The 26,162-nt window shown below is 41.1% G+C and overlaps 1 protein-coding gene across 1 annotated transcript in view; it reads right to left on the bottom strand.

Moving 5' to 3' along the window:
- The window catches only part of NDST4 (N-deacetylase and N-sulfotransferase 4), an 81,738-nt gene extending 56,219 nt beyond the window's left edge, over positions 1-25,519 (bottom strand). Inside the window, exon 1 of the mRNA XM_068403038.1 lies at positions 24,539-25,519. Coding sequence (XP_068259139.1) covers positions 24,539-25,519 — 981 coding nt within the window. The remainder of the gene's footprint in view (positions 1-24,538) is intronic.
- Positions 25,520-26,162: the final 643 nt, after the last annotated feature.

The following is a 26,162-nucleotide window of genomic DNA, read 5'->3' as shown; positions in this document are numbered from 1 at the left end:
GCATGTGCAATGAGTTATGGGGTGCAGAGGGCAGATGCCAGATTAATTGAGCCAACAAAAACTGATCTTGTATTTTTTATTGGGGAAAGTGAGGCAAATGTGATCGATATTAGGGGCTGTTTGTAGCGAGACAGAAATATATGTAACTGCATGTTTGTGTGTGTGCAAATGCACGTAGAGGGGATTGGTGATCCCTTTCTTTGAAAACAGAGTGGAAACTTCAGTCAAACCAAAACTGGATTAATTGCAGGAATTAATACATAGATCCTTGTCCTTTGTCTAGCATTATATATCTGGTCACCACCTTAAAGGCAGGCTAACAAACATTGGTTCGTGTGCCTCTCATTCGAGAAGCTGCTCACATTGCAGGCAGTAGTGTTAGAGACAGGAAGGGTGTTTGGGAAAGAAGAGACCAGTGTCTGTGAGAACAGCTGGTGACAATGTAAAATCTGGTTGTGGAGGAAAATCCTAATACTTTGTGACACACAGACATCATTTGGCTTGAAAACTCAAATTGTCACAACGTCCTTATAACAGCTCTAACTGTTATTTCTGCCAAACTGAACCAAATTCCTGACTCTTGCAGGTGTTTCAGGGACCTTCCCAGAAGCTGCTGGACATGTCCAAGAGCATCAGGAGAAGCCCTTTCCAACCAAAATTATTTTAAGATCTGATGAAAATTTTCCCTGTATTTTTCCCTTCAAGGCAGTTTTCTCAGGCTTCTATGGTCCATGATTGTTAGTAATACCAAGAAGTCTCTTAATGCATTCATTTAGTTTTGTTCCTAACATCTGTCCTTAATACTTCTGCAGTTATATAGCCCCGAGGTTCATTCCTAAGCTGTTCTGTGCAGCAGTTTGCTGGTGGTCTGTGGCAAGTTGGAGGACTACAAAGTAGTAGTTTTGCTCTTCATTTCCAGCTGGAAGTTTGTAGAGAAAAAAGCAAAGAATATTCTCAGCAATGGTTCTTTCCACTGCACGCAGCTGCTGTCAGGATGTGATTTTTTGATTGCCTCTTCCCGCTCTTGCTCCCTCCCTGAAATCTGACAGTGCCTGTTGTGGTCTTGGCAATCTTCAAAGCCAACACAGGACTACCATGAGATCGTAATAATCACAGTAACCGTCATAAGGGTTGTGTGAAATAGCTAGTCACTGGTTTTCTGATAGGAAAACTGAAATAAAACAAAAAAAAGTGATGTCTAGCCTGACATCACTGACAGGGTCGCTGCAGGACCAGGACTCCAGGTTTCCTTAGTTTCAGCTTTCAGTTTGGAGCACAAATTTCTGCCATAATGGGGACAATCGAATCAGCTGTATCTGCACTTCTTAAAACACAACTCGGTGAGGAATTTATAAACCCAGTGAAACTGAGTCATTGGTTTCTGTGTGGTGAGGATTTCAGCCACTTCACGTGCTTATAACAGAATTTTAATAGAAAATTCTTTAATATTATAGTGTAGGAATTATAAAGAATTCACATTATTGACTTACTGGCTAGATTTGGAAAGGAGTTTAAGGGTTAAAGTTAGTCAAGTCCTTAATGGGATTTTGAAATCACTCGTACTATTTACCCTACGCCAAAACTGATTTGAGTAGCTGTTAAGCAGCCCCTGGATCAATGAGCAGCTGTCAGCCCTCACAGATTTACATTCCCTCTTAAGCCCCTTTTCTCCCAGTGCGTTATATAAATGGTGTAATTCCCAGTGCTGGCTGCAGCCCCCTCGCCACACCCAGCGAGGCGAGCAGGGCTTCGGCCATGGCCCTGCCTGCCTGAGACACGGGCCTTCACTTCTGGTGTTTATTTCTGTGAAGTACTATGCTAATCTATAGTGCCATATGAATAATGAAGAGGAAGGTTTCTGATGGTGCTGAACACAGCCAGCTCTGTCTGCAGATCTAGTTTTTATTATAGATCTATTACTTGAGTCTGTTCAGCATTTCCCTTGAGTGGCTGTCTTGGTGTGATGTCTGAGAGGATATGTGGGTTTATTTGAAGTAAGAAAAAAGTAATGTTTTGCCCTCGTGTGTAATATGTTTGTTGCAAACAGAAGAATTTATTTTTCCTTTATGAGTGGAATACCTGATTTATCAGATCTACTTCTGCTGCTATTTCGCAGCTCTGTCCTAAAGTCAGAAAACTGTCAGGACTCTAATTGCATTAATCCGGCACAGCGGAATACATCTGTTCCAGTAAAGGTTCAGCTGAATGAGATGAATGGGGTGATATTGCACCAAATTTACTAGCTACTCCTGACTAACCGGCTAATAACATCGCTTGAGAACTCAGAAGGGTCCTTTGGTTAAGTATTACAGGAGAGATGATGCTACGGCAGTGATATGGATCCCCTGACAGTGAGAGCACCTTGACCAGCGTGTGGGTGCACGTGTATAAATAGCCATGGCAATTATTCAGTCCCTCCCCTTGGGAAAAGGAATTAATAGTTAACCACCTTGTACTTGTTAGAAGGTCTAGCAACAAAAAGCTTAAATGAAGAGCAAGGGGGACAGTCTAACAGGGCAAAAAGTATAAATTAAAAATAAAAAGCAATAATAAAAAGCAGGGTTTATTTTAACCAGGACCACACAGGTGAGTCAATGCAATTGTTTCCAATTCTCCAGCAGTATCTGGCTGTGGAAGATCAGAGGCATTAGGTGTGGTGGTGATCAGCCACAGAACCTGCTGCTGGTACCATCGGAGCAGGGTATGGCTGCAGTCGTTCCTCACTAGCAGTGATTGCTGCTCTGTGTCAGCATCATCTGCTGAAAAGATTTACAGCCTGTTTGGGAAATCACTGAGGGTCTGTAATATAAATCACTACTGATTCTGAAGGTTTTTTTAGGAATACTAACCAAATCTGCTGACAAATCGTGGAAGGGGAAAAAACAGCGTATGCCCAAGATGAGAAAAGGTGGTGATTCCCTGTGGCTGTTGAAGGGGAGAGCCTGCTGGCCCTAGCCCTGCTGCTGACCAAGGTCCCTCCCCACAGGTTCCATGCAGCAGGGACAGGAGCTGGTGGCACTTTCAGCAGGGTGGTGAAGGGGCTTAGAGCTTATTTCTCAACAATTCTGATTTTTCAAAAGCTTAAGCATTTTCAGCAAAAGAAATCCCTTGAAGAAAGGCTATTCAGGCTTGGGAATCAGGAGAATGTGATCTCTGCCAGCTGTAGATGAAGGATTTTTGGTCCAGTTTTTAAAACAAACAACATGATCAGGAATGCTTAATGTAATTTAAATACCTTTTCCATCTTCTCCCAGGCCACCTGCCCACTCAATGGAAAACTGGCAAGTGTTTTGCTCTCTGAATGAGATTACAAGCCAGGTACGGTGTCCTTGCAACAGTGTGGCCCCTTCTTCCTTGTTTGTAACGTGACAGCAATATCGGCAACGTCACGACCGTTTATCATTTGAGCCAGAGTTAAACGGCTGTAGTAATAGCCCAACTTTCTGGGGAGGAACTGAAGAATCGACATGATGTCCATCAACCTTTCCTCCTCCTGTTGTTGCAGACCATGCTGGAAAATATGCCGAAATGTGAGATTTCCCCACTATTTCTCTCTTTTAATCTGTTCAGCTGCCATGGTTTGGTTGCCTCGAAGCAGAGTCAGTAAAGGCAGCCCTTCATTAAGAGATGCTCAGCTGAAAAATAGGTCAAGTCTGCAGCTTTCTGTGCTGGTTCCTTCTCCCCTTGGACATAAGGGTCTATTTGTCTTGTGCCTGGATCTACCTCTGAACTGGAGTCCCGTACTCTCCCACCTCAGACTCGGAGTTCATGGCAGATCTCAGCAGCAGGATGCTGCCCCATTGCTAAGCTGGTTTCTCCTGCCTGTAGCCTGCACCCAACACAGGCTTGGAACGACAGGTTGGAGAAGGAGCTGATCTGTGCTTCCGCCAGCGTGGAGGCAGCCAGCCCCTCTGCATGGTGTGCCATGAGAGCCTTTCCCTTGCCAAGACAAATGTCCCAACCTTTCACGGAGATGAAGGCTATTTCTCTTTGCAGTCTGGTTATTTTGCTGGCTGCTGCCTGGGGAGCACTGAGTACAGCCTTACGCTGTTTTCTGCTGTTTTCTGCTCCTTTCAGAGGCTGTATGGTCTCTAAAGAGCAAGAAGCCCCAGCTCCCGTGCTCCCTGTGGCTGCAGTTCTGCTTGACCAGCACAACAGCCGCACAGAGGAAAGAAGAGCTGCTTCTTGCATCTTGCCCCGTATCCATGTCTGCATGAGGTAGGTGGGACTTGTCCATCTGTAATTCTGTTGTGAGTGCTAGCATGAGAGAGGCCAGAAAGGCAGAGGCAGAACCATCATCTAGCTCTGATAAATCACACACACACACAAAAAAACGCTAAAATAAGTATTGAACAGGAAAACCATCTCGAGGCTTTAAAGGGACAACGTCAAGATTTAAAATAGTGTGTTGATAAAAAATTCATGTTCAGCGATTGTGATCCTGTTGCAGCAAGCTGTACTGATGTCAGTCATTGGGCTGCCTGTCACTAATAGTAAAACACAGAGACCCGTATTTACAATTCCTCTCGAGTAATGTTTGGGCTGTGCCAAAAAAAGATGAGTCTCCCCTTCTTTTTTACTATACAAATACATAGTAAAGGACAAGTAACATTAACAACAGCATTTTCTTTTAGTTGTATATGCTATCTTTCTTTCTCTTGTTTCTTGGTTGTTCGGAATTGCTTCTTTAAGCAAAAAAAACCAAACCCCAACAACAAAAAACCACCAATCTGTTATAGGTGGGCACTCAGTTGTTATAAATTATTTAAGGACTGGACTAATGGAAGCTGCCTTATTTGTCTTCTTTAATTTATGGATTTGGATGTACTAATGTTTAATCAGAGTGGTTTTCTGCTCCTTTACTGCCCTTGGAAATCATTTCCTTGGGTAACCTTGTCATAAAAATAAAAATTCCTTAAAATTCTCATCATGGACATTTATCTCAAAATTCTGAACTACTACCAGCAATCTCAAACTTCTGCTTTAAATTTACTGCTTAAAAACTAGCTGATGTATATGCTTTGTGGTGGAATTAAGCTTTTTTTTTAAACACACATTCAATCATAAAGGAGAGATTAGAACAGAGGTGATATATCCCAAATTCAGACCTGTCCTTCAGTTTTCAGGAAGGGCGTGCTTGCGCAATGATGGATGTACCTTGTGGCTTTCAGAGGGTGCCTCCATATGGTTAAATGAAGGGCTTCGAAAGCTTTCGGGCTGGGAAGGGGGACAAAGAAACCACAGCAGATGCTAATTCTTCTGTTCCTGTTCCTGCTGTCAGTGGTAAAAAATGGGAATGTCCAAAATATCCAAATGCAGAAAGACAGAGGAGAAACATGGCTCTCCTCGGTACTTTTTTTATCTGTGAACAGATATTTTTAAACTCATAAAGTGTGCAGACTTTTCCAGTTTTGTTGTTTCATATTGTTAATTGCTGTTTTTCCTTATAATCCCTTCTAAAGTATGTAATGGGAATCTCAATTCATTCACTCAAACCGTTTCTATATACCTTTCACATCACTTCTAGCACCTTTACACCAGCTGTGTCTGTGGTCTGCTATTTTTTCCCCTTTGCAAGTCTGTCCATTGCCCACCCTCTCTGTAAAAATCAGAAACCAGGGAGTCTAAGTTAATGGGATACTGAGGAGCACCATAGAATCATAGGATTATTTAGGTTGGAAAAGACCCTTAAGATCATCAAGTCCAACCATTAAGCAAACACTGCCAACTCCACCACTAAACCATGTCTCTAAGCACCATGTCTACACATCTTTTAAATACCTCCAGGGATGGTGACTCCAGCACTTCCCTGGGCAGCACAGAGCGGCTGCTGGGGCAGGCACAGCACTTCTGCCTTCTGCCAGCAACTACAAAAACCCAAGTCCCTGTGGACTCCATAAACACCAATGGTTGCGCTGAGGTGCTCCCAGAAGCTTTGGAGATAGGTAGGAGCAAGAAGCCAGATGGCAGTCATTGTCCTTTCTCAGTCTAGCCTTGCCCACCCGTTTCACTGTGCTGTATGTCGGGGAGAGGAGGGTAGATCCTGAGCAGATAGAATAAGTCATACGTAGCTGTACTGTGAGAGCACACCTTGCAGCAAAGCGATAAAACTGTTTTCTGATATTATTTTTGGGCAAAGTAAAAAATGCCTTAAGATTGAGAAAGGGCTGTCTTTTAAATGATAGTGGAATATTTCTCAGCCGAGTTACAAGTAACATACCCGTATCATACAGTCTCCTTTGCATTTACTTCCAGTGATCTAGGAATGCTTCTATTTTACAGAACGCCCAAATTGTAGTTCATCAATCTGTTAGTTTTATAGGTCCCCTTTTATCCTCAATAGACTGCAATTAGACATCTAGCTGCAGTCTGTAAAAAGTGTAACTGTGCTAGAACTGGATATCGAGTAGGCTCACAGAAATCTGTGCCAATGCAACTTTTTTCTTTGTTCTTGAACAAAAGGATGGCTCGCCAGGGAACTCCTGTCACCCAGCTTTCCCTGGTGGTGCTGTGGAGAGTTAGATGTTTTCATCAGTTATTCTGAAAACTGGAGTTTGCAAAATCTTGATGGGTAAGGATGTGCTTTAAAAATCACCAGGATTAAGTGTTGCTCTTTAATATTTTTGAGATGTTTGATACTTCTCTAGCAGAGCTTAACTTTTTTGACCCTTCTTCCTTCTTTGTGACGCTGTCTTGCATTATCTAGGGAGCTCACTTCAGTGTTTCGATTGTGTTTGTTAACTGGAATTGGCAATTTATGTAAAATGAAAAGGGAATTTCAAGGCAAATGTTCTTGCTTTACACCACGCTTGTCTCTTTTACCAGAGATCAGACTGCTTCTGCCACCCCCACATCCTTCTAGCTTAGAGTAGAAAGAGATAAAGCCTGTTTTGTCCTTGAGCGTGGGTTCAAAATCCCTCTGTCCCAGAAAATCCTCCTGCTTACCACTACTTTATTATCCTTCCCAGTACTTGAAGATGGCATAGTAAGTTGTCCAGGGAAGGAAGCTGGAAGATCCAAAGCAAAATGGTGACGCCCATGGTAAGTTTCTAGTCAATTCTCTTGAACAGAAACATCAAAGTCCAGTATATTCTCCAATAAAACCTAGCTAGATCACCAAATAAGGGTGACAAATTTGAAATCAACCATTCCAGTATGGTTCCAGTATGCTACTTTTTCATAAAACTAAGTAATTTTAGGTAAAATTGAGAACAAATCTCTCTAAGAGCCAGAGGAAATGCTTCAGGTCACAGATGTATGGTCAAAAAGTATCACCACACCTGTACAAAAAGTGGGAATATTATACTCAGAGCAAAACTGAAGTACTGCTCTTTTTCAGATCACTCTGGATTAGGAACTTGAAAAAAACTCAAACCTGCACCCTTGAGAAATTCAAGCGGTACGATGTAATTGTCAAAAAGTATGAGGAAGTCTTTCAGCCATTCCAGTGACTTCCTAGGTAACTTCTGATAACAGGGAGCCCTTCTACCTGGGACCACAACCCAAGGCAGATCCAGGGGCAGCAGATAAGTCCAGGCTTCTGCTGGTTGTGACAGATGATGCTGGATGCCCAGATTGCTGGATGAGTTTCTACGCCTGGTGTTATTTAGAATGTCACACCAAATTATCCCAGTGGTCCCTGCTGGCCTTCCCAGCTTAATCTTGTGTAGGTGCTCGCGGCAAGCCAGCCTGTCCCAAGCCCCCTGAGTGGGGAAGAGGACCAGCTGTCTCGCCGGGCTCCGGAGGAGACCCTGAGCAAGGTCAGTGGCTGCTCCCGCACCCTATCAGTGGGAGGTCTGGGATGGAATTTCAGCCACCAGAGAAAAAGGTTTTAGGTGAATTTCCTACCATCTGATGGAGCTCATCCCTTTCTAGACACCACTAAATCATTCTTGACAGCGATGACTTATCCCCAGGGCTTCTAAAACTGCTGCTGACAACCAGCCTCTTGTGGTATTGGAATGCATTGAATTTTCCCAAGCATCACGCAGCTGTGAAGTATTTCCTGTTAGAAAGGTACGCTTGCGTTCTCTGCAAGCTCCTCATCCCTGGTGTTCTAAATTACCCAGGACGAATGCTGTGCTATGTCGTAAGTACACAAAGTGAATTATTTGGAAGGGAGAGTAAACATTTCTAGCAAGCATTTTTTTAATCAGAGAGTGTTTACTGATGTCTTTTACGACATGTTTTCTTGGCTGCTTGGAAGAGAATTGGAACATAATTTTGAAATTTCTTATTATTTTCCCAAACTTATCATTTGTATGAGAAACACATTTCCATGGTATATAGAGCCTTCCACAGGGAATAGCTTTTTTGGTGAAAGATTCAGCCCACACCCTAGAAGAAGGGTATGTCTTCTAAGCATAATAATATCTGATGACAATAATAATGCAGAGAAAATCATTGTTTCTAATGTTTGTGATCCTTTCGTCAGTCTCACAATAGTTGATATTTTTGATTTTTCTCTGTTCTCACATATATGACAACACCAGCCGTAAATCTTGATGGTGAATAAGTTTCTAGCACGTAGGAACAGTGAAGAAAGCTAAGCTCACGAGCACGTTAAATGCTTGCATAGTATTATCTCAGAAAACAAAAGATGCACAGAAAGGGGGGGGAGGGGCATGTTTGTTTTGTTTTTTATTTAAAAAATGTTCCTATTTCAAAGCCATTCACATGCATTTTGGTGGCAGGTAGAAAGTGGCGTTACTGAGCCAGTTAAATTTAAATCTAGTTGCTTTTGATCTTAGTACTACTTTTCTCTCTAAATATTCCCATTGAAAACCCTGTAGCGACTTGCAGGGTAAAGTATGAATCCATCTAACGTAGGATCATTAAACTGAGAAAAATACGTTCAGCAAAGTATCACCCTTATAATTATAGGTTTTGCACTAAATTTCCACTCATTTCTGAGGTGAGAGGTTCTATTACTCTCCTAGCCATGGGGGGAGTGCCATAATTTTTATATGGGAATAGCTGTTTAAAAAATCATAAATACTGGATTGTTCTGATAGGTTTTACTTGGCTAATGCTCTGCTACCCAAATGGGATTGTTTGACAAGTGTACATGCAAATGCTGCAAAGAATTTGCAACTGTAAGATGAGAAATGGCTAAAAGATAGGTGTTATTTTTCTTTTGTGGAAAACCTTCCTTACTCCTCAAGCTCTTTTATGGGCTCTGCATTCCCCTGTCTTTGCCTCCTCTCTCCTGTGCTGGGGTTTAGCACGCCTCAAACCTTTGCTGTCTGAGGCTATAGCACCAGCAACCAGCTACTGAAATTACTAGACCCAGAGTATTTCTATATGATCAATATAAGCTGGGTTTATTCAGTTTAATGGCAGAAGCATATTAGAAGACTGGTTTTAACCATCTTACAGTGAGCTTTTCCCAGCCTTTTTGTGAATACGTAGATGTACAAGCACATACCTGTGTCTATATAGATTGTGGTGAACTGCAGCTTTTCACGTTCACAAACTCGTCCTCTTACACTGGCATAGCACAGAATATTGTCCAATGTAACAGCAAAGCGAGGACAAGTACTTATGAAAATACATGATTCAGCCAAAGATTTTCCCCCAGCACATTTAGTCAGTTAAATGGTTCCAAGTGATTTTATTCTAGCCTGGTGAGCTCTCAAAGGGTGTTCAACCAGCACCACGCTGCCCTGTCGTACCCTCCTGTCAACGAACGGACTTCTTATTGCCTTCGGAGAATGCCCAGCGCGATATACAGGGGCTTTTTGGCCGTGCCTCCCACTGTAAACTGTAGCAGTAACAGTAAAAGAGTCATACAGTCCCTTTTTTAAAGTCAGTTTCTTTTCCCCTGCGACTTAGTCCACTGTAGTATCAACTCTAAATACACGAGGGAAGAGGAGGGAATTTCCTCTTACCCTTCACAAAATCTTGGAAGGAGAGACAAAGTGTAAGTTGAGCATAGGTAATTTTACATCCAAGTCTCAGCCGAGATCCTGATCTTTGGACATTTCTAAACTTCCTTTCGGCATCTTCCTGCACTCCTGAAATCAACGTGTGCATCGTCAACTCAGAATATTTCCTTGTATTAAGCAGACAAATGACAAGGTGTCACTAGTCCGAGGCTTTGCCTCTTGTGGCTGAGCTTTGAAATGTACCTGCTGTCTGAAGGCTGAGAGTAAATCCCCTCTGGTCTTTACCACAGGGCTGCTCTGTAACACCCACCTTGCAATATTTACAGCAGTGATGGGTAGCTTTTATTTCCTGATAATGTACTGGCAGCATGTTCCCAGTTACAAGAGAAATAATAGTGAAAGCATATGGGAAACCTTATTCCCTTTCCTAATAACAAATACAGTGGAATTACCCTTTATAATACCACAGACATATTTGTTTATGATGCACATAAATCTTGGGATATGTTACTGGGAAGACACATACAGAGCTTTTGTATTAAAGAATTCGCATTCTGCAGCTGAACCTATTTTTTAAGAAGAAATGCATTATTATTATTATTATTAACCATGCTGAGCATAGCCTCAGCAGTTCACACTTATGCCTGGAGCTCCATTAAAGATTTCCTAAATTAATAAGATTGTAGAGTATGTAGTCTCTATTAATTATAGATACATATAGATTAATGCTTATTTATCCATGTATATTCAATTAATTTCCAAACATTTGTGCTAATTAGTTGAAAAACCTACAGTAAATATTATTACAAAGGAGGTCGTCAGTCTTTATAGCCCTTAGGGATTAAATATTACTGGAAAATGGAGAGAGCATAGCCCTGATCCAGGGCCCGCTTTGATCCTCACCCCCTGAGCCTCTCTCCCCTGTTCCCCCTTGATATTGAAATCAATATAAAAACTTCTATTAACTAAAACAATCCTGATCTTGGCTTTGTATCTACACTGTTAATGACCAGGCTAACATACAGACCTACAGACTTCCGAGGAGTTTAAAAGCCCAGGGAACAGAAAATTCTACTGAGATTTACCCCGTTAAAACACTTGGACCTCAACCAAAAAAGCACTTGTGCTTTCAGGAATCACTGACAGTTTTAGAGGCCAGGATTTCCTGAGGTTCGGCAGCAAACACGGTGTGCTGTCAGCAATGTGAATTTACACGTTCTTTATACAGCCTTTACTTGACGGTCTGATGTTTTGGGGTGAAAAACATGGGTCCTTGAAGCCCATGACTTTGATTCAATCTGATTCAATCGGGGCAGTTTAAGTTATTGAGACATGTTTTAGAAATTGCTTAAATGTTGATATTTTTGATTTAATAGGTAATGTCAAAGTTACATTAATAATTCTGGCTTTTACATAAAATGAAGAGGCAGTAAAAACCTGAAAAATCCATTTCCTGGGATATTCTTATATTAAAAAAATCTTTCAGTAGCGACTGAATTATTTGCATTTTTTAATTTCTGGAAGATCAGCAATTTCAAAGCTTCATTTAATTATGATACTTTTTAATTTTTTTTTTAATATCCTTGAAATTGCCCACTTTTCCTTCAGCCTGCCAGAGCAGATGAGCTGGCAGAATATAATTTTGTTTAAATCACATTGCGGTGGAACATTCTTCATTTAATAAATCAACATTTTGCCATGGGAAACTGTTTCACTGGAGCAGTCCAAGCTGATCAAGTAACAAGAATATAAACTTCATTTTCCCCTGCCCTGCCACTTTGGAAGGACTTTTTACCCATGTAGTCCAAGGATAAATGGCTAAACAAATTGGAAGGAAGGAAAACTAAAATCCTAATCTCTAATTCTTTGAATATCACCATAACTTGGTCAGAAATTATTGAGAATCTAATATATCTATCTAAATCTAAATATAGATTTAATATATTTGTGATTTTTTAAAAAATAAATGCAAAAATGTCAATTAAATGAGTACATCAATTAAAAAAATTAAACTCTCGGATATGTAATTCAGCCTTCTCCAATCAGAAGTGTTAAAAATAGTGTGGATGTCATGTGCTAGAGAAGCTGAGTGTGTATCACACCATAGATCTAGCTTCTGTTTGGGCGCTGTCTGGATGAAAATGTGAACAGCAGATTAAGAGAGTGCTGGCAATATGAAGAAAGAACAAAACTGTAGAAAAGAGTAAAGTTTGCAGATATTTAGAGAAACTGCCATGGCTTGGTAGATGGTATTGACAATTCGTGCTCCTGAAAGTGGTGGTGGGGCGGAATAATCTGTGGCTTTCCTCAGGAAAACATCTTGTCAGAGATTAACGTGGAGGGGATGTTTTGCTAACAGAGTATGTCTGGGGATTAGATTCTTTCAGGTGAAAGTTAAAACAGCCGGTCACTGGTTCTGCTTTTCTAAAATGAGCCAGAGGTGGGATAATGGCTTTACCGCTCAAATTTGATGGCCTCAGAAAGGAACAGGCTATTCTAACCTTCGATTGCTTCTGGTAAATCCTACTGCTAGCCAAACAAAAAAGGAGAATTTGCTTTTTTAAAGGAATCCAGGATTTAGGAGACCCTGTCTCATGAAAACCAATTAAGAAAAAGATGAGAGTTTCACTCAACTTCAAGAATTTCAACTTGTTGCAACTACTTTTCTTCCCAAACTGTATCCACGTATACTCTAACCTGTCCACAGAAGAACGCTTGTGAACCCTATGGACTTGGACAGCAGACCTGGGTAGGACAAACTCCGGACTCTAAACAGGCGAAGTCGCTCTTACAGAAACTCTCAGATCTGAAGGACACCACATTGCCGTCGTCTTTCTGTGTCAACCATAACTGGAGACACGAGAGCTTTTTACCATATGCTGTACTCATCAGTGATAAATGCTGGAGTTTTAAATCAGAAAACTTTAATACATGGAAGGTGTTTCAATAAATTAAATCCTAATGAACAAAAACACTGTTCAGAAAGCTCCAGAGTGGTTTTACTAATACACTGGTTTGGAGGAAATGATGACTAACTTATCCTTTCATTTTCTTGTTAATTTTGAAAATGAAATTCTATTAAGGTTAAAAAAAAAAAGTTTGTTTTGTTTTCATCCTGGTATTTCTTGAGAGAAATTCTTAACTTTTAGAAAATATTCTGTATAAAATATTGTAACTATTGAAATTATATTTTATATTTAATATTTCTATTACAAATTTAGAAATTTTGTCCACCTGAAATGACATATTTATATCACTAAATACTCTTATACTTGCCCATGAGACTAAAAAATTATTTTGTACTTTTTCTGGAGAAATTTATTAATAGCAATAAAAAAATCATTTTTATGTAACTATTGCAGAACTAGTGAAGGTTTTTTTTCAATGTCATATTCAATAGTAAAAACAAGAATGTGAAATAAATATGATTTTAATAAATGAAAAGACATTTATACTGTAAGGTCCTATGCAGATGAATCTCATAACCAGTTAGAAACCTTGATTTTAGGACCACTGCATATTCTGGCACAGATAGAAGACTAATTGTAAGGAGAAGTATTAGGACAACGTTTTATTTATTTATTTATTAGGACAACGTTTCCAGAACAAAAGGTTGCCACCAAAATAAAAATGTAATATGTGGCTTACTCTCTGTGGGTGATGCTGCTCTATGGGCAGTAGTCCTCAAATTGCTTTTGCTTCTTATCTCTATGAAAATCTCTGTAGCAACATTGCCTTGTGCATTTGGCCCATAAGGAACAAAGTTTATTCCTCTCACCTCCTGTATTTATGCAGTAATTGTGTTTGCTGCCTGCAGAAAATGATGACAGGTGGATACAAAGCTGTGCTACATCCATGTACGTCAGTTGGAAAGGTACCACTGTGCATCCAGAACAGGCGCCGTAGAAGGGGCGTGTAGACAGCAATGCTAATAAATGTATGGATAAAACATTAAAGGCCACGAAATGAAAATGAAGGATAAGCTACAACTGATGTTGGCATCCTGCTACCACACTGAGAATAGGCTGGCCACGAGGAAGCAGGGCATTTACTGGAGAACCTTGTTGCTGCTGGCATGTGTGCGGCAGGGAATAAACGGGAGCTCTCCCGACCTGGCGAATGAGTAACCTGTGCTGGCAGCAAAAACACCTGTAAGGAGTGGGAGTCTGGCTGTTAGGGGTTCAAAGGAGCAGGGCAGCAAACAGGGACCTCTGCAAAGGGAGTCGGGGTGCCCTGTATAGCAAAGCGGGGGTTTGCATTTGGCCACATGAACATCTAACCCCCAGCAGGTACCTGCAGGCATGCTTCAGCACACAGCAAAAAACTAAAGCGATCTCATAAAATCCCTAAGCAAGGGGGCTCTGGGAGTCTATGGATGGGGAAGATTTTCCAGGAACTTCCCAGGACTATGGTGTCCACATTTTCACTGTTTTATAAGTTCATGTGAGCATGGGCGAAGTTTCATGGGTGCTGCAAACTCCTCGCCCCAAATAACATCAACGCTGTAGTGTGTCTTGGTACAAATATTCCCAATCAATCCTAGTATGGAAACAACTGAGGCAATTGAAAAAGAGCTTTGTACTTACGGCTGCAAGCACTGCCCTGCTCTCTGAGCACAGAGAACAGGCTGCCTCTCTTCCTGGGACACAGGCAGTGGCATGCACCTGTAGCGTGGGCCATGGTAACAAAGATCAAGCCTATCTCCCACGTATTTCTGGTTCAGCCTGCTACGTGTCTTGGCAATGACAAAAAAATCCCTAGAATCAGCTGAAACTATAACCTACACTGGAACCTGACAATGCAGATGGATGGATCAGCATTCAGTACTGCTGGTGCAGTGCTAACCTGGTGTGCGCAGATGTTAGCCTTGTTCGGGAGACCAGTATCTGGAGAGTCAACCGTCTGCAGTTTGTCACCATCATCCTTGGAAAGCTCCAGCCCTACTGCATTGCCGCAGGGTCTGGTATGAAGCGAGAGAGTGATAGACACCATTCAGTGCCCAGGACTCCCAAATGTGTACCTGTTCACAGGAGCTGGCACTACAGCTGTGATAGTTGTACCTACCAGACCCTCCCGGGAGATCTGTTAAACACTAGTAAATAATGAAGGGTTTACCTATCACCTGCCATTGGTCCTCTTGGTTTTAAGCTGGAGAGCCTTGATTTGTGTCTCCACAAAGGGTTGGAGAGTTGCCATGCCAATGGTCATAGGTCAAAAACTGACCATCAGGTCTAACCAGTCTAATGGAAAACCACAATGCATCATATAGTGCTTTATTACAGCTCCTGCTTTCACAGCAAACCCTGGATGCTTTGCATGATTTTATCTTCTTTTGCTTGGCCAGTCACCACAATATTATCTGGTGACATAAACATAAAAGGCAGGATGATTTTTCTCATCAGATTTGATTCTTTGTATGTGTGCTATGATCACTGCAAAAAACCCCAAGAAACTCTCTGATGCACAGACATCCCCTTCAGCGGTGAAATAACTATATCAAACTGTCACAATTCCAAATGATCAATGAAATCATTCATTTCTTTGTTTATTTATTAAAGTAGCTACACACAGACCATATGAAATTTCATAAATAAAAGAGTTTCTTGCAAAGTGAATTTCTCCAGATGAATCAATGTGTTTGTATACTTGAATACTGTGTCCAGTTCTGGGCCCCGCACTTCGAGAAAGATGTTGAGGTGTTGGAGCGAGTCCAGAGAAGGGCGACCAAGCTGGTGAAGGGTCTGGAGGGTCTGACCTACGAGGAACAGCTGAGGGAGCTTGGGGTGTTTAGCCTGGAGAAGAGGAGATTCAGAGGTGACCTTATTGCAGTCTACAACTACCTGAAGGGAGGTTGTAGTGAAGTGGGAGTCGGCCTCTTCTCCCAGGCAACTAGCGATAGGACAAGAGGACACAGCCTCAAGCTTCGCCAGGGGAGGTTCAGGTTGGACATTAGGAAGCATTTCTTCTCAGCAAGGGTCATTAGCCATTGGAAGGGGCTGCCCAGGGGGGTGGTGGAGTCACCATCTCTGGATGTGTTTAAGACAAGACTGGACATGGCACTTAGTGCCATGGTCTAGTTGACATGGTGGTGCCAGGGCAATGGTTGGACTCGATGATCCCAGAGGTGTCTTCCAACCTGATTGATTCTGTGATTCTGTATGCAAAGCACTATTCCCCGATAAACTCTGCTGAAAGCAATATATGACGCATTGTAACTATTCCAAGCTATACATGACTCATGTGGAGCGATGGAGTCAGAAGGTCATTTGTTCTTACGTCTCTGTAAAAGTATTTGGACTCTGTATATATCCAGAGGAAAAGGAAACCCTTATGAAAATTGTCCAGCCCTTTGGGGAAAGCCTAAATCTTCCTGTAGAGGAATGCACAGCTCACTAGAAGCAATGGTCACATCCTAGATTTCAACCAAAGGCAATTTTTTCTGAAATGAAGCAGGAGGTTTAGCTTGGAGGTTACCCTATTATCTGATATCATAGTCTGCTTACCATTTACTAGTTTTGAAGTTCCACCTGCTGGCATGTGATAATTACCTTCAGGAATGATAATTAATAGACAGTGTCCATCTACTAGAAAGTAATTTTGCACTTCAGAGGGACACCGACCCCATGTTTGAGGTGCAGCTCTTGCTGGACTCCTGTTCTGCCCTCTGCGTAAGCTGGAATTTGGTAACTTTTACCTAAAACCCTTACAATGTTCTTCCTGTATGGAAAGAAGACAGGTGGGGACATATAACATTAGAAGTAAATGTGCTAATTGAAGGGGTCTGTAGCCATATTCATAGAAGAGGCAAAGAAGGTCATAAGATTTAATTTGTGAGTGTATGCATATACAGGCGTATGTATACAGACAGGTATATCTGTCTAAGAATTTGAAACCAGGCATGGAGGAAGAATTGTTTTCTTACTACATTATGATACAGAGGTGGGCAGAAAATGCCTAGTTAATTATTGCTAAATATTTTTAGTTTCAAAGTTCTCCTTTTCCCTTTGAGATTTCCTCTGTTATCTCGTGTTTGTCCGTCCATCTATTCACCCTTTTTCTGAGCACTGTCATTTTAAAATCGTTTGACTAATGCTAATAATACTAAATTGAGCTTTTGCTCTAAGTGTTGTTTCTTCTGCTCACTTTTGGATGACAAAGGCATATTTAAAGTTACTTAAGTAACACTGCTACTAAAGTGACTGCATTATGGATGGCATTCATGGTAATGTGTTTATTGCTGCATCAAGTGCTTTTAAGGCAATAATTATGACTGCTCTTTAAGTCTGCCTTGGCTGCCTTTCCAGAAAGGTATTGGATAATTTCAGAGAGTGTTACTTTACTATACAGGAAACAATTGTTATTGCTGCTTTTTAACTAATATGCGTTGTTTTAAAACTCAGGTTAATGTAGGACTCCTGAGAGGCTGATATAAAGCAGCCTTAGTTTTTGGCTCCTACAGATTCCCTAAATATTATGAAAATGATTTAAATTAAATTAAATGAAGTTAAATTAAATAGAGTACCATATATATCCAGGAAATATACTCCAGTATGATACAACCTATGTCTTCAGAATTATCTTGGAGAAGTGATTTGAGCAATCAGTATAAATCCAGGAAATTAGTGGTAGTGTAGGCAAAGCGATGTGTCACAAGACAGTGATGCTGAGCAGAGGCTGTGAGCACTAGATAGTTCTGAATTAGACCAATAACTAAAACCCCTGCCATTTCTATATTTATATTGTACTGGTTTTTAAAATTTCAGAATTGTTAATATTTTTCAAAATCAAGTTCTATCAAGTTCTTACAGCTAGTTGAAAAGCTGGAAGAAGGAAGGATGATTTTTCTGGTTTTTTTTAATTCGTTTGCTTGCTTTGTGAAAGATTAAAATATTTTCCTTGGGAAGAAAACCATTCAGATTTGTGATAATTCTGTGGTGCTTGTACAAACAATATCAAATTGGACAGCTTGGAGCCTTGTAACCCTGCAGAGAAAAAAAACAGTGTGCCCTCTGAGACAGGAGAACAGAGAGTGTGTTTTCAAACCTTCAGGAAAATCTTGCTTACACCATGTGACAGAGGTACCCTTTTGATGTGTGGGATACATGGAAGGAGCATAATTCTCTAAACTAACAAAATGAAAGAGCTAGGAAATTAAAGCCACCAGAATTTATTTTCTGGCAAGACCGTATAAAACACTGGCAAGTCCTTCAGTGGGAAAACTGGCAGATGAGAGAACTCCAAATCTATTATAATTCAGGCAGGGTACTTGGATAGACAGTCAATCCCCCAGGCTGCCAAGGAGAAAAATAAATGTTTTGCTGATGGCAAAGGAATTATGTTTTTTTTTTAACTACATCAGTACTGAAATTCTGAATGAAAGAACAGGCTTTATTGAAACAAAAAAAGTGTATGAAACATTTTGTGCAATGTGTCTTGACAAGGCACTTGAGCAGTATTCAACACTCAAATTATCGCAGAAAGAATTGGGTGATTCAAGAGACCTGAACAGGGAAAATATTGAATGAACTGTCATCTCTGCTGAAGGAGAATGGAGCAGACACTCCCATTTTTAAAAGGATTTTCCAATTACTACATTTTTCTTATAATGCCTTCTCATAATGCCTTCTCAGCTGCTCTTAAAATTCATTTTTAAAATCTTTAAGAGCATCTAAAAGTGGGAACTCCAGAATTTCACTTCATTGTGTTCTTCACTGCCACTCTCAAGTGCTTTCAAAGGTGACATAAGGGCAACACAGACTATAATGACTAATGTTCGGCCGTCTCCTCTAGCTTCCTGTGCTCATACATCTTCTGGTTTTCGTTTCTCCCTGTACTGTCCATTGGTGTGGTTACTTTACTGGCAGGAGTTTATTATTATAAAAAGGCTGTGGGGGTGACTATTGTATCTCACATTATCAGCAAGGAAGCAATTGCTGTTTGCAGCTTCTGCTGAAGGAAGAAGACGCAGATGAGTGAACGATTAAAAAAAAAATGTTTGTTTCTAGTGCGTATTTACAGCACCAGGAGTTTAAAATTTTGCTCAAGCACTGGGGATTTTGGGGGTTGATATTGAGTACATTTGGAAGTAACTGGATGCAGACTGAGGTATTGGGCTGCTGTAACTTCCATCATAAACTTCCCTACAATTGGGTGTGAGTATAGGACAGGTACAAGAGAGTAGAGTGTCCAGAGAAACTCTTCAGGAATCTGAGCTACAAATCCAAGTATCAATTATAATCCTCCCTGACTCTTAATTCTGGTCTTGACCACTGCTGGCAAATTTCTGCAGAAAGCCAGGCACGTTCTGTGACACTAGATACCAAATCCTGCAAAGGGATGCAGAAACGTGTTCTTGTCTGTTGTTAAATAGAGCTTCCTCACCCACACGCCTGGCTTGGGTCTGTACCAGCAACTCCAAACAGCACAAGAGGTCGGGCATCCCAGCAGAACTGAAGTAGGAACGAGCATTGGTCTACAACAGTTTATTAAATTCCTTCTTTCAAAGGACGTTTAGATTTGGCATGGACAGGGAGAAGGGTTTGCACACAGCACAACAGAGAGCTTTACCCACCCTGTGCCCATCCGCAGCTGTGGACTGACTATCATTCCTGGTGATGTGGCCCAGACATTTCTAATTATTCCACCTGGAAGCAATTGTCCTTGCAGAAAGATCAGAAAAAGCATATGCTGGAGAGATGCAGTTATTGAGCTCAGCTTCCTGCTGAGACAGTACTCTTTAATTTGGAATTACCAGAAAAGATGCAACTCCAACATGAATTCTTGTCTTTGAAATACTAAAATGAGCAAGAAATCACAGCCTTTAAGTGTTCAAGGCATTTTAGTGATGGTGAAGGTCAAAGACAAAGTGCAGACTTGTGGAAGTGGGGAGGTGCCAGAGACTAATGTAATTCTTATTTCCACTGAAGTAAATGGCCTGAAGCCTAGAGTGGAAGGGGGGAGAATGCAGATGGGCTATTCAGTGCTGCAAGGAGAAGGAGGGACTGCAGTCAACAGTAACACAAAGGACATTCCCAAGCCTTGCTCCATAGTTGTATAGTATCTCAGAAAGCACAAGGATGCTCCTGCCCTTATGGCAGCAATTAGAGGGAATACAGACAAGGGATATGATGGTGCTGGGATGAGCAATTTCTCTTTGATTATCAGCTCCAGCTGGGAGAGTGGGGGAAGAGAGGGAAGCAGGTGGCTCCTGAGAGAGTCCACCTGGAAGAAGGCTATAGAAGGGAAGCTGTGCTGCAGTGCAAATCCTGGAGTTAAGAGGAGAGTAGAAAGCAAAAGGCTAATGCTTTTTTGTTGTGTTTATTTTGTTTTTATTTATTAAAGAGTAAAAGCCTTAGCTTGTATTGTGATCTTGCAGGGGGTTTTGAGTTAACAATAGAAAATGTATTTGTGAAAGGTGTTGAAAAAGCCCTGGTTGCTGCGTTGAGCTCTTCCTGGGTGAGTAAATGTTGTACTAGCTCATACCATAGCAACAAAAAAAAAGAAAGACTTCAGCAAGTTCTTACTACTTGTTTGGGTAATGCAGGTCTGTTTGTGCTCAGTTAAAAGGAAACTTTAAAGGTGAAAGTTTTGTATTCTTTCTGTATGGCAATCCCATACCCAGCACAACCAGATGTTTCTAGTTTTTTTGCTAAATCACTGATGCCAGTGATCCTGGACTTGTGTGACTGGGAATGAATATAACTTGCAAGTACACAAATTCAGTAATTCTGCAAATTAACTGATGAATCCTTGAGTCTTTTGCCTTCTAAAATCAAGCAGTGAGATAATATATTGGCAGGAGGGAAAGGGAGAACCTCATTTGCAGAGGCTTGCTAGGCTCAAGAGAGATTTCTACAAAGCTTGGGAAAATAGCTTTCTGTGGCTCTGCTGAGTTCCTGTTTAATTACTTAGCCAGGTATGACCTTACACAGCTTCTATAGTACAAGGGACTAGGAGACCTTTTGTGGTAAACGGAGCCCATAATAACTTCATTCTCTAATCTCTGTTTCGCTAGCTGATGCCACCCTTTATAAAACCATATATATCCCTGAAGCATCTAATTGAGAAATGGCTTTGTGAGGGGATAAAAACATTTGAGTTGCAGGAAGTAATTACACAGGAACAGCGTTGCTTGTCTTTTTATTGTTACGTACAAATGCTGTTATCAGAAGACTCATTTCTAGTGGTGTGTCCTTTGGGTTGGCAGTTGTCATACATTTGGTCACTGGAAGGAAACACCTGAGAGGTTGAACAGAGTGATGTTATTTAGTTGTATTTTTCATACAGTTTAGGAGGTGTGTAACTTCATTTGCCATTTTCTTGCATGCACTTGGGAATCTGCCGTGTACGAAAGCATTCCCAAGGGACAGGGGTGTGCGTGGCACCTTAGGAGAGCCTAACAGAGAGTCCGTACAACTCTGCAAAGTGAACCTCTGCTGTTTGCAGTAACAAACGCTAAGAACTGAAGGAACTGGAGAAGTAGTGATGTGGCATAATGCAGTAGGTTGTAGTGTTGAGAAATTGTTTCATTATAAGCACTGCTTTATACGGTTCTCTTGTTTTGTTTTGGTTTTGAAAGCATTGTATAAATAACAAATACTTTCTTTTGTATTTGTGATGCTGATGTTTTAAACTTGCGTTGCAGGGGACAGGATCAAATGAGTTTTGAGGTGCATGGCATTATAAATGTGGACTGTGTGGGGTTTTTTTGTTTGGCTTTCTTGTTGGTTTGGTGGATTGGTTTGGTTTTTTTGGTGCTAAATGTGCTTGTAATATGCAGTTCAGGGAAGAAAGGCGATGGTCCAAATTTTGCCATGTTCTCATTGAACAACATACAGAGCCCATGCTAATCCCTCTGGCTGTCAGAGCCATTCACACTTCCACCCTTATCATATCCCCACAGGACAAGCACAACCTACCCCTAAATTTCATGATGCCTCCATGTGTCAGAAAGAGCCTCTCACCTGCTGTGAAAACACAGCCCTCTCTGAGCAGCTGGCCGCAGCCACCACTTCAAAATGCATGGCAATACTTTGACATCACTTAAATATCAGCCTCTTAAATATTGTCTCCCTTGGCTACTTTTGCCCTTCAAGCAAAGAAGCTGCCCTGCCTTAAGGGGTGAAGGCAGACCCTCTGGTCCTTAATTGCCTGTTTCCCCAAGTGACTTGGGAGATTGTTCTCTAACTGGCTGTAATTACCCTTTACTGTAAACTAACCGCAGCACACTCTGATTTCGGTGTTATGTTCATTAGCAAGCAGCCTGTGTTGAATGTTAATGTATTCTGGGAATGGCCAGTCTACAAGAAAGGACTGATTTGTGTAGCAAGTGTTTGTGAAATACCCTGAGGAACAAATCTGTACCTGGTAACTGATTGGAAATGAAACCCATGATGTTGAAGACAGAATATCAATGTATGGTCAGGTTGCAGAGTGGATTTACATGTGAATATCACCTAAGAGGGAGATTACCTTTTTATTGTCCCCAAAAGAGGTTGGTTGTGAGCCTGTGTCTGCAAAAGATTTCTCCTCGTGGTCGGTGTTTGTGGCATGATTTCTTGTTTGAGGTGAAGAGGGGATTTATCCCATGAGTGGCACTACTGGTGGTTTTGCAATGGAAGTGGGCTGCTAATTTAGCACTGGAGAAATGTGGGAAGGATGAAAGCTGCCCTTCATACCTTGACTCAAACATATCCATCAAAAGATTTCCACATGTTCCTTTAAAAAAAGGTCTGAATCCTAGCAGATGCTTTCTCTTGTTATTTTTAAGATATTCAGCGGTGTGGACTGCTCGGTTTTCAGATGGGTAAATATGTGCAGCATGTAAAAGTGATGCTGAATGCTTTTAACAGCTACGGTTCTGCCATCCAGCTCCTACTCAAGCCCCTGGGTCTGGAGTTTTCTGCTGTATCTCCTAAAATGAGCAATGAAGCACGACTGGTCTGCCAAGCACAAGCAGAAACACTTGCCTAGTAAAGCTGTCGATTGCTGGATAATAAAGAAGGTGACTTGGTTTTTTTCTGCCTGGTGAGATTATTCCAGTCAAAAGTATGATTTGAATTTTCAAGTGACTCTGTGTGGACACTCTTCTTATAGTAATAGGGGCTCTTTAACCAATGTAGACTAACAGACTAGTGGAAAAAAACACATCAGCAAAAGACACTCTCAAAAATGTGCAGGCAAAAAGCTATTACTGAAAAACTTGTTCCACAATTGCCTTTTCAGTTAATTTTCTCTTGTATACAAGCCCTTTTTCAGAGCATTTTACCATATATTTTGGGAGAGAGAGCACTTGATCACTGAGCTTGTGCACAGTGCTCAGATCTCAAGATGCCAGGAGTGCCTGGTGCTAGAAATCAGCCCTGATGAGCGTTCATACGCCTGGCTTGGCTAATAGAATTACTCGAATGTTCTGATGTGCACAATTGTTTTAATTGTATATGAGACTACTGCTTTAGCTTGGTATTTTGTATATCTCTGAATGATCTGGATGAGGAGGCAGGTGAAGTTGTAGAAATGGAAACCAGAATTAAGAAACAAAATAGAAATCCCCATTTGATAACAAAAGGCTTGCTTATTGCTCGTGAAAGCATTGGGGTATTTAAAGGGAAAAAACCTCTAGAATAAAGGCTTGAGAATATGATGTTACATGCTTAGGAACTTCAATTAATCTCTGAATATGATGATTCCCACATGTGGAAAACTGCAAGGAAGTAACTGTCATGCGATTGAGTTCTGTCTATTCTTTCCACGTTGCACACATCTTTGAAAATTACTCTGAACAAACCTAATGGCATCCCTGGATACTACAGACTATGAAAAGAAGTTTAAAAGAGCCCCTGGAAAATAGCCTGTGGGTTTTTCACCATATCAGATGGTTATGTCATTTGCTAAAGTGTAGGCTATGCTTCTCTCCTGTCACTGGTGACTTTAAATGCTTACCTGTTAATGAAAATTATCCTGCTAATTCTTGTAAGTCAAAATGTGACTGTAACTTTTTCAAGCTTTTTTGGCTTTTACTCTTTTTGTTCTTTTTAAATAGAGTGATAGTTATGTGAGATTTAAAAAGGCAACCATCTTCTATTGTTCTGCCTACTTTTCAGAAGTAGTGAAAGAAAGAATACACAAAATGCATATAAATGGTATTTTATATATATGCCACATACTTATATGTGTATGTCTCTATGCACATAGGGAAAAACAAATTAATGCAGCATAAAATATGTTGTTATCTAAAAATTCAGATATCTCAGTAGCAAACTTGCTTCAGAAACATAGATCCTTTTATTTAGTTTAAAGAAAGATCTCTGTTATGTGAGGAATAAAGTCTCCTTTGTTAGCCAGGTGCTGTGGGTGAAGCCCTTGAGCAGAACCTATATAAGCAAGAGGCATTCACTATATGCATTCCTGTATGAGGCCATCTCTCTGTATCAATGTGTATGCACATACCTGAATGCATCTCTGTGTATGTGGGTAAACAGACTTTTAAAGTCATCTCAGGTTATGGTGTCCATATCTGCTAGCTACACTTGCACACTTTCAGCCTTTACTAGGAAATGGAGCTTGCCAGCTTTTTCAAGCTTTCTCTTTTTTTAAAATACCCATTTGCACATACGTGTATCTGGGATGGTATCCCCCAACTCTTTTCTTACCTTCACATCATTGATGTTCATCCTCGTTCCCTCCTTCCCAACAAAGATGTCATCTATGTCAACCAGAATGTACCTATCCAAGGACAGTGTGAGCTTCTTCCCCGACAGGAAAGAGATGGCATCAATAAAGATCAGTTTGTGCAACCAGAAGGTCAGGTTGTTTCCAAAAAGGACTCTCTGAATCCCATCATGAAGCCCTAAGTCTTGGATGACGGTTGCATACAGAGCAGCCTTTGGCAATGCCGTGGGGGGCGGTCTGGAGGTCTGCAGCTCGGTTAAAAGCACAGGTTGATAGGTGGAATGGTTAAACTGGAAAACTGTCCAGTCTTCACCGGGCAGTGGACCTTTCTCAACCCTTGGTGCTTTGGTAATGCGCAGCAGGGGAGACTGAGGGTTTACCACGCAGTCTTTGAGGGCTACATTATTGTAAAGATGTAATGGCAGTCCTTTCAGTTTTGTACTTGGGGAGCTGTTCTCATTGGCTTTATGAAAACCAATTATGCTAACACTGTATTCCACACAGTATTTTTCCAGAAGCTCTCTATTCCACGAGTCCATGGATACATACTTTAAAATATTCTCATATATAACGATTGTGTATTTTCCTCTTCCATTGTCTGTGAGAGGGGGAATATCCCCCTTAGCTGGAGCGATGACCATGTGGTACTGAAATCTGCTGGACTCGAGGATGGCTATGATGTCTTGCCCCAGCTGGGAGTACTGGCTTTCCACAAACAGGAGGACAGTGGCATCAGTTTTAGACGGATCAATTGGCTTAGCTGTTTTCAGCTCCACGGACCTGTATGGTAGAAGCTTGAGGTCTTCACACTCTGCTTCTCCGGTGGTTTCCACGAGGGCCATTTCCTGCTTGTAGCCAGTGTAGAGGTAATAGGCAGAAATGATGATACTTGCCAAGCAGAAGGTCGCCAGGAGAATGACCAACGTTCTGAAACTTCTCCGGAGCTTCACGATTAGATTCATCTTTTGCAGGACTTCCAACTTCTGTTGGACTTGCCGCTGTTTTGGGTTCTCTCTTCCTAAAGTGCCATTGGAAAGAGGAGATGCAGAGGTGCCAATTCCCCTCCCAAGACGTTCATGTGACCATTGCAGTGCATTTATGAAGCTGTCGGGGAGGTTATAAAGCTGTTGGAGCAGGAAGTCAAAGGATCCGGAAAGCTAAATTAAAAGAGGTTTTCTTAGAATGCAGCAGCTGCCAGTAATCAATGAAGAGGACTCTTAACATCATCTGCAACAAAAAGTAAAAGAAGCATAAATAAAATAAAATCCATAAAGCAATTAAAAACACACATTAATAAAGATGGTGATTGATACTGGTAATCTGAGTTGAGGGAAGTTTATGAACAGTTTGAGGAGCACTTAGTGTCACTTGCTTTCTTGATGTATTAAGATAAGCCGCATTAAACAGCTCTCCCGTATTCTTAGGGTACAAAAATAAAGTCTAAACATAACTTTTTGAGGACATGTATCTCTTCATTTCTGGGCATTTCTTGGCTAAAATGGTTCATTGCTATTGCAAATGGGAATGACTGAAGATTGTAGGACAAAATTAGGACAAAGTAAATGTTTGTTAAATATTGGGACGTGTTCCATGTAAACTCAAACT

Source organism: Nyctibius grandis, chromosome 6, assembly GCF_013368605.1.
Source record: "Nyctibius grandis isolate bNycGra1 chromosome 6, bNycGra1.pri, whole genome shotgun sequence".
NCBI lineage: Eukaryota > Metazoa > Chordata > Aves > Nyctibiiformes > Nyctibiidae > Nyctibius > Nyctibius grandis.
This window is presented reverse-complemented; position numbering and strand designations above follow the sequence as displayed.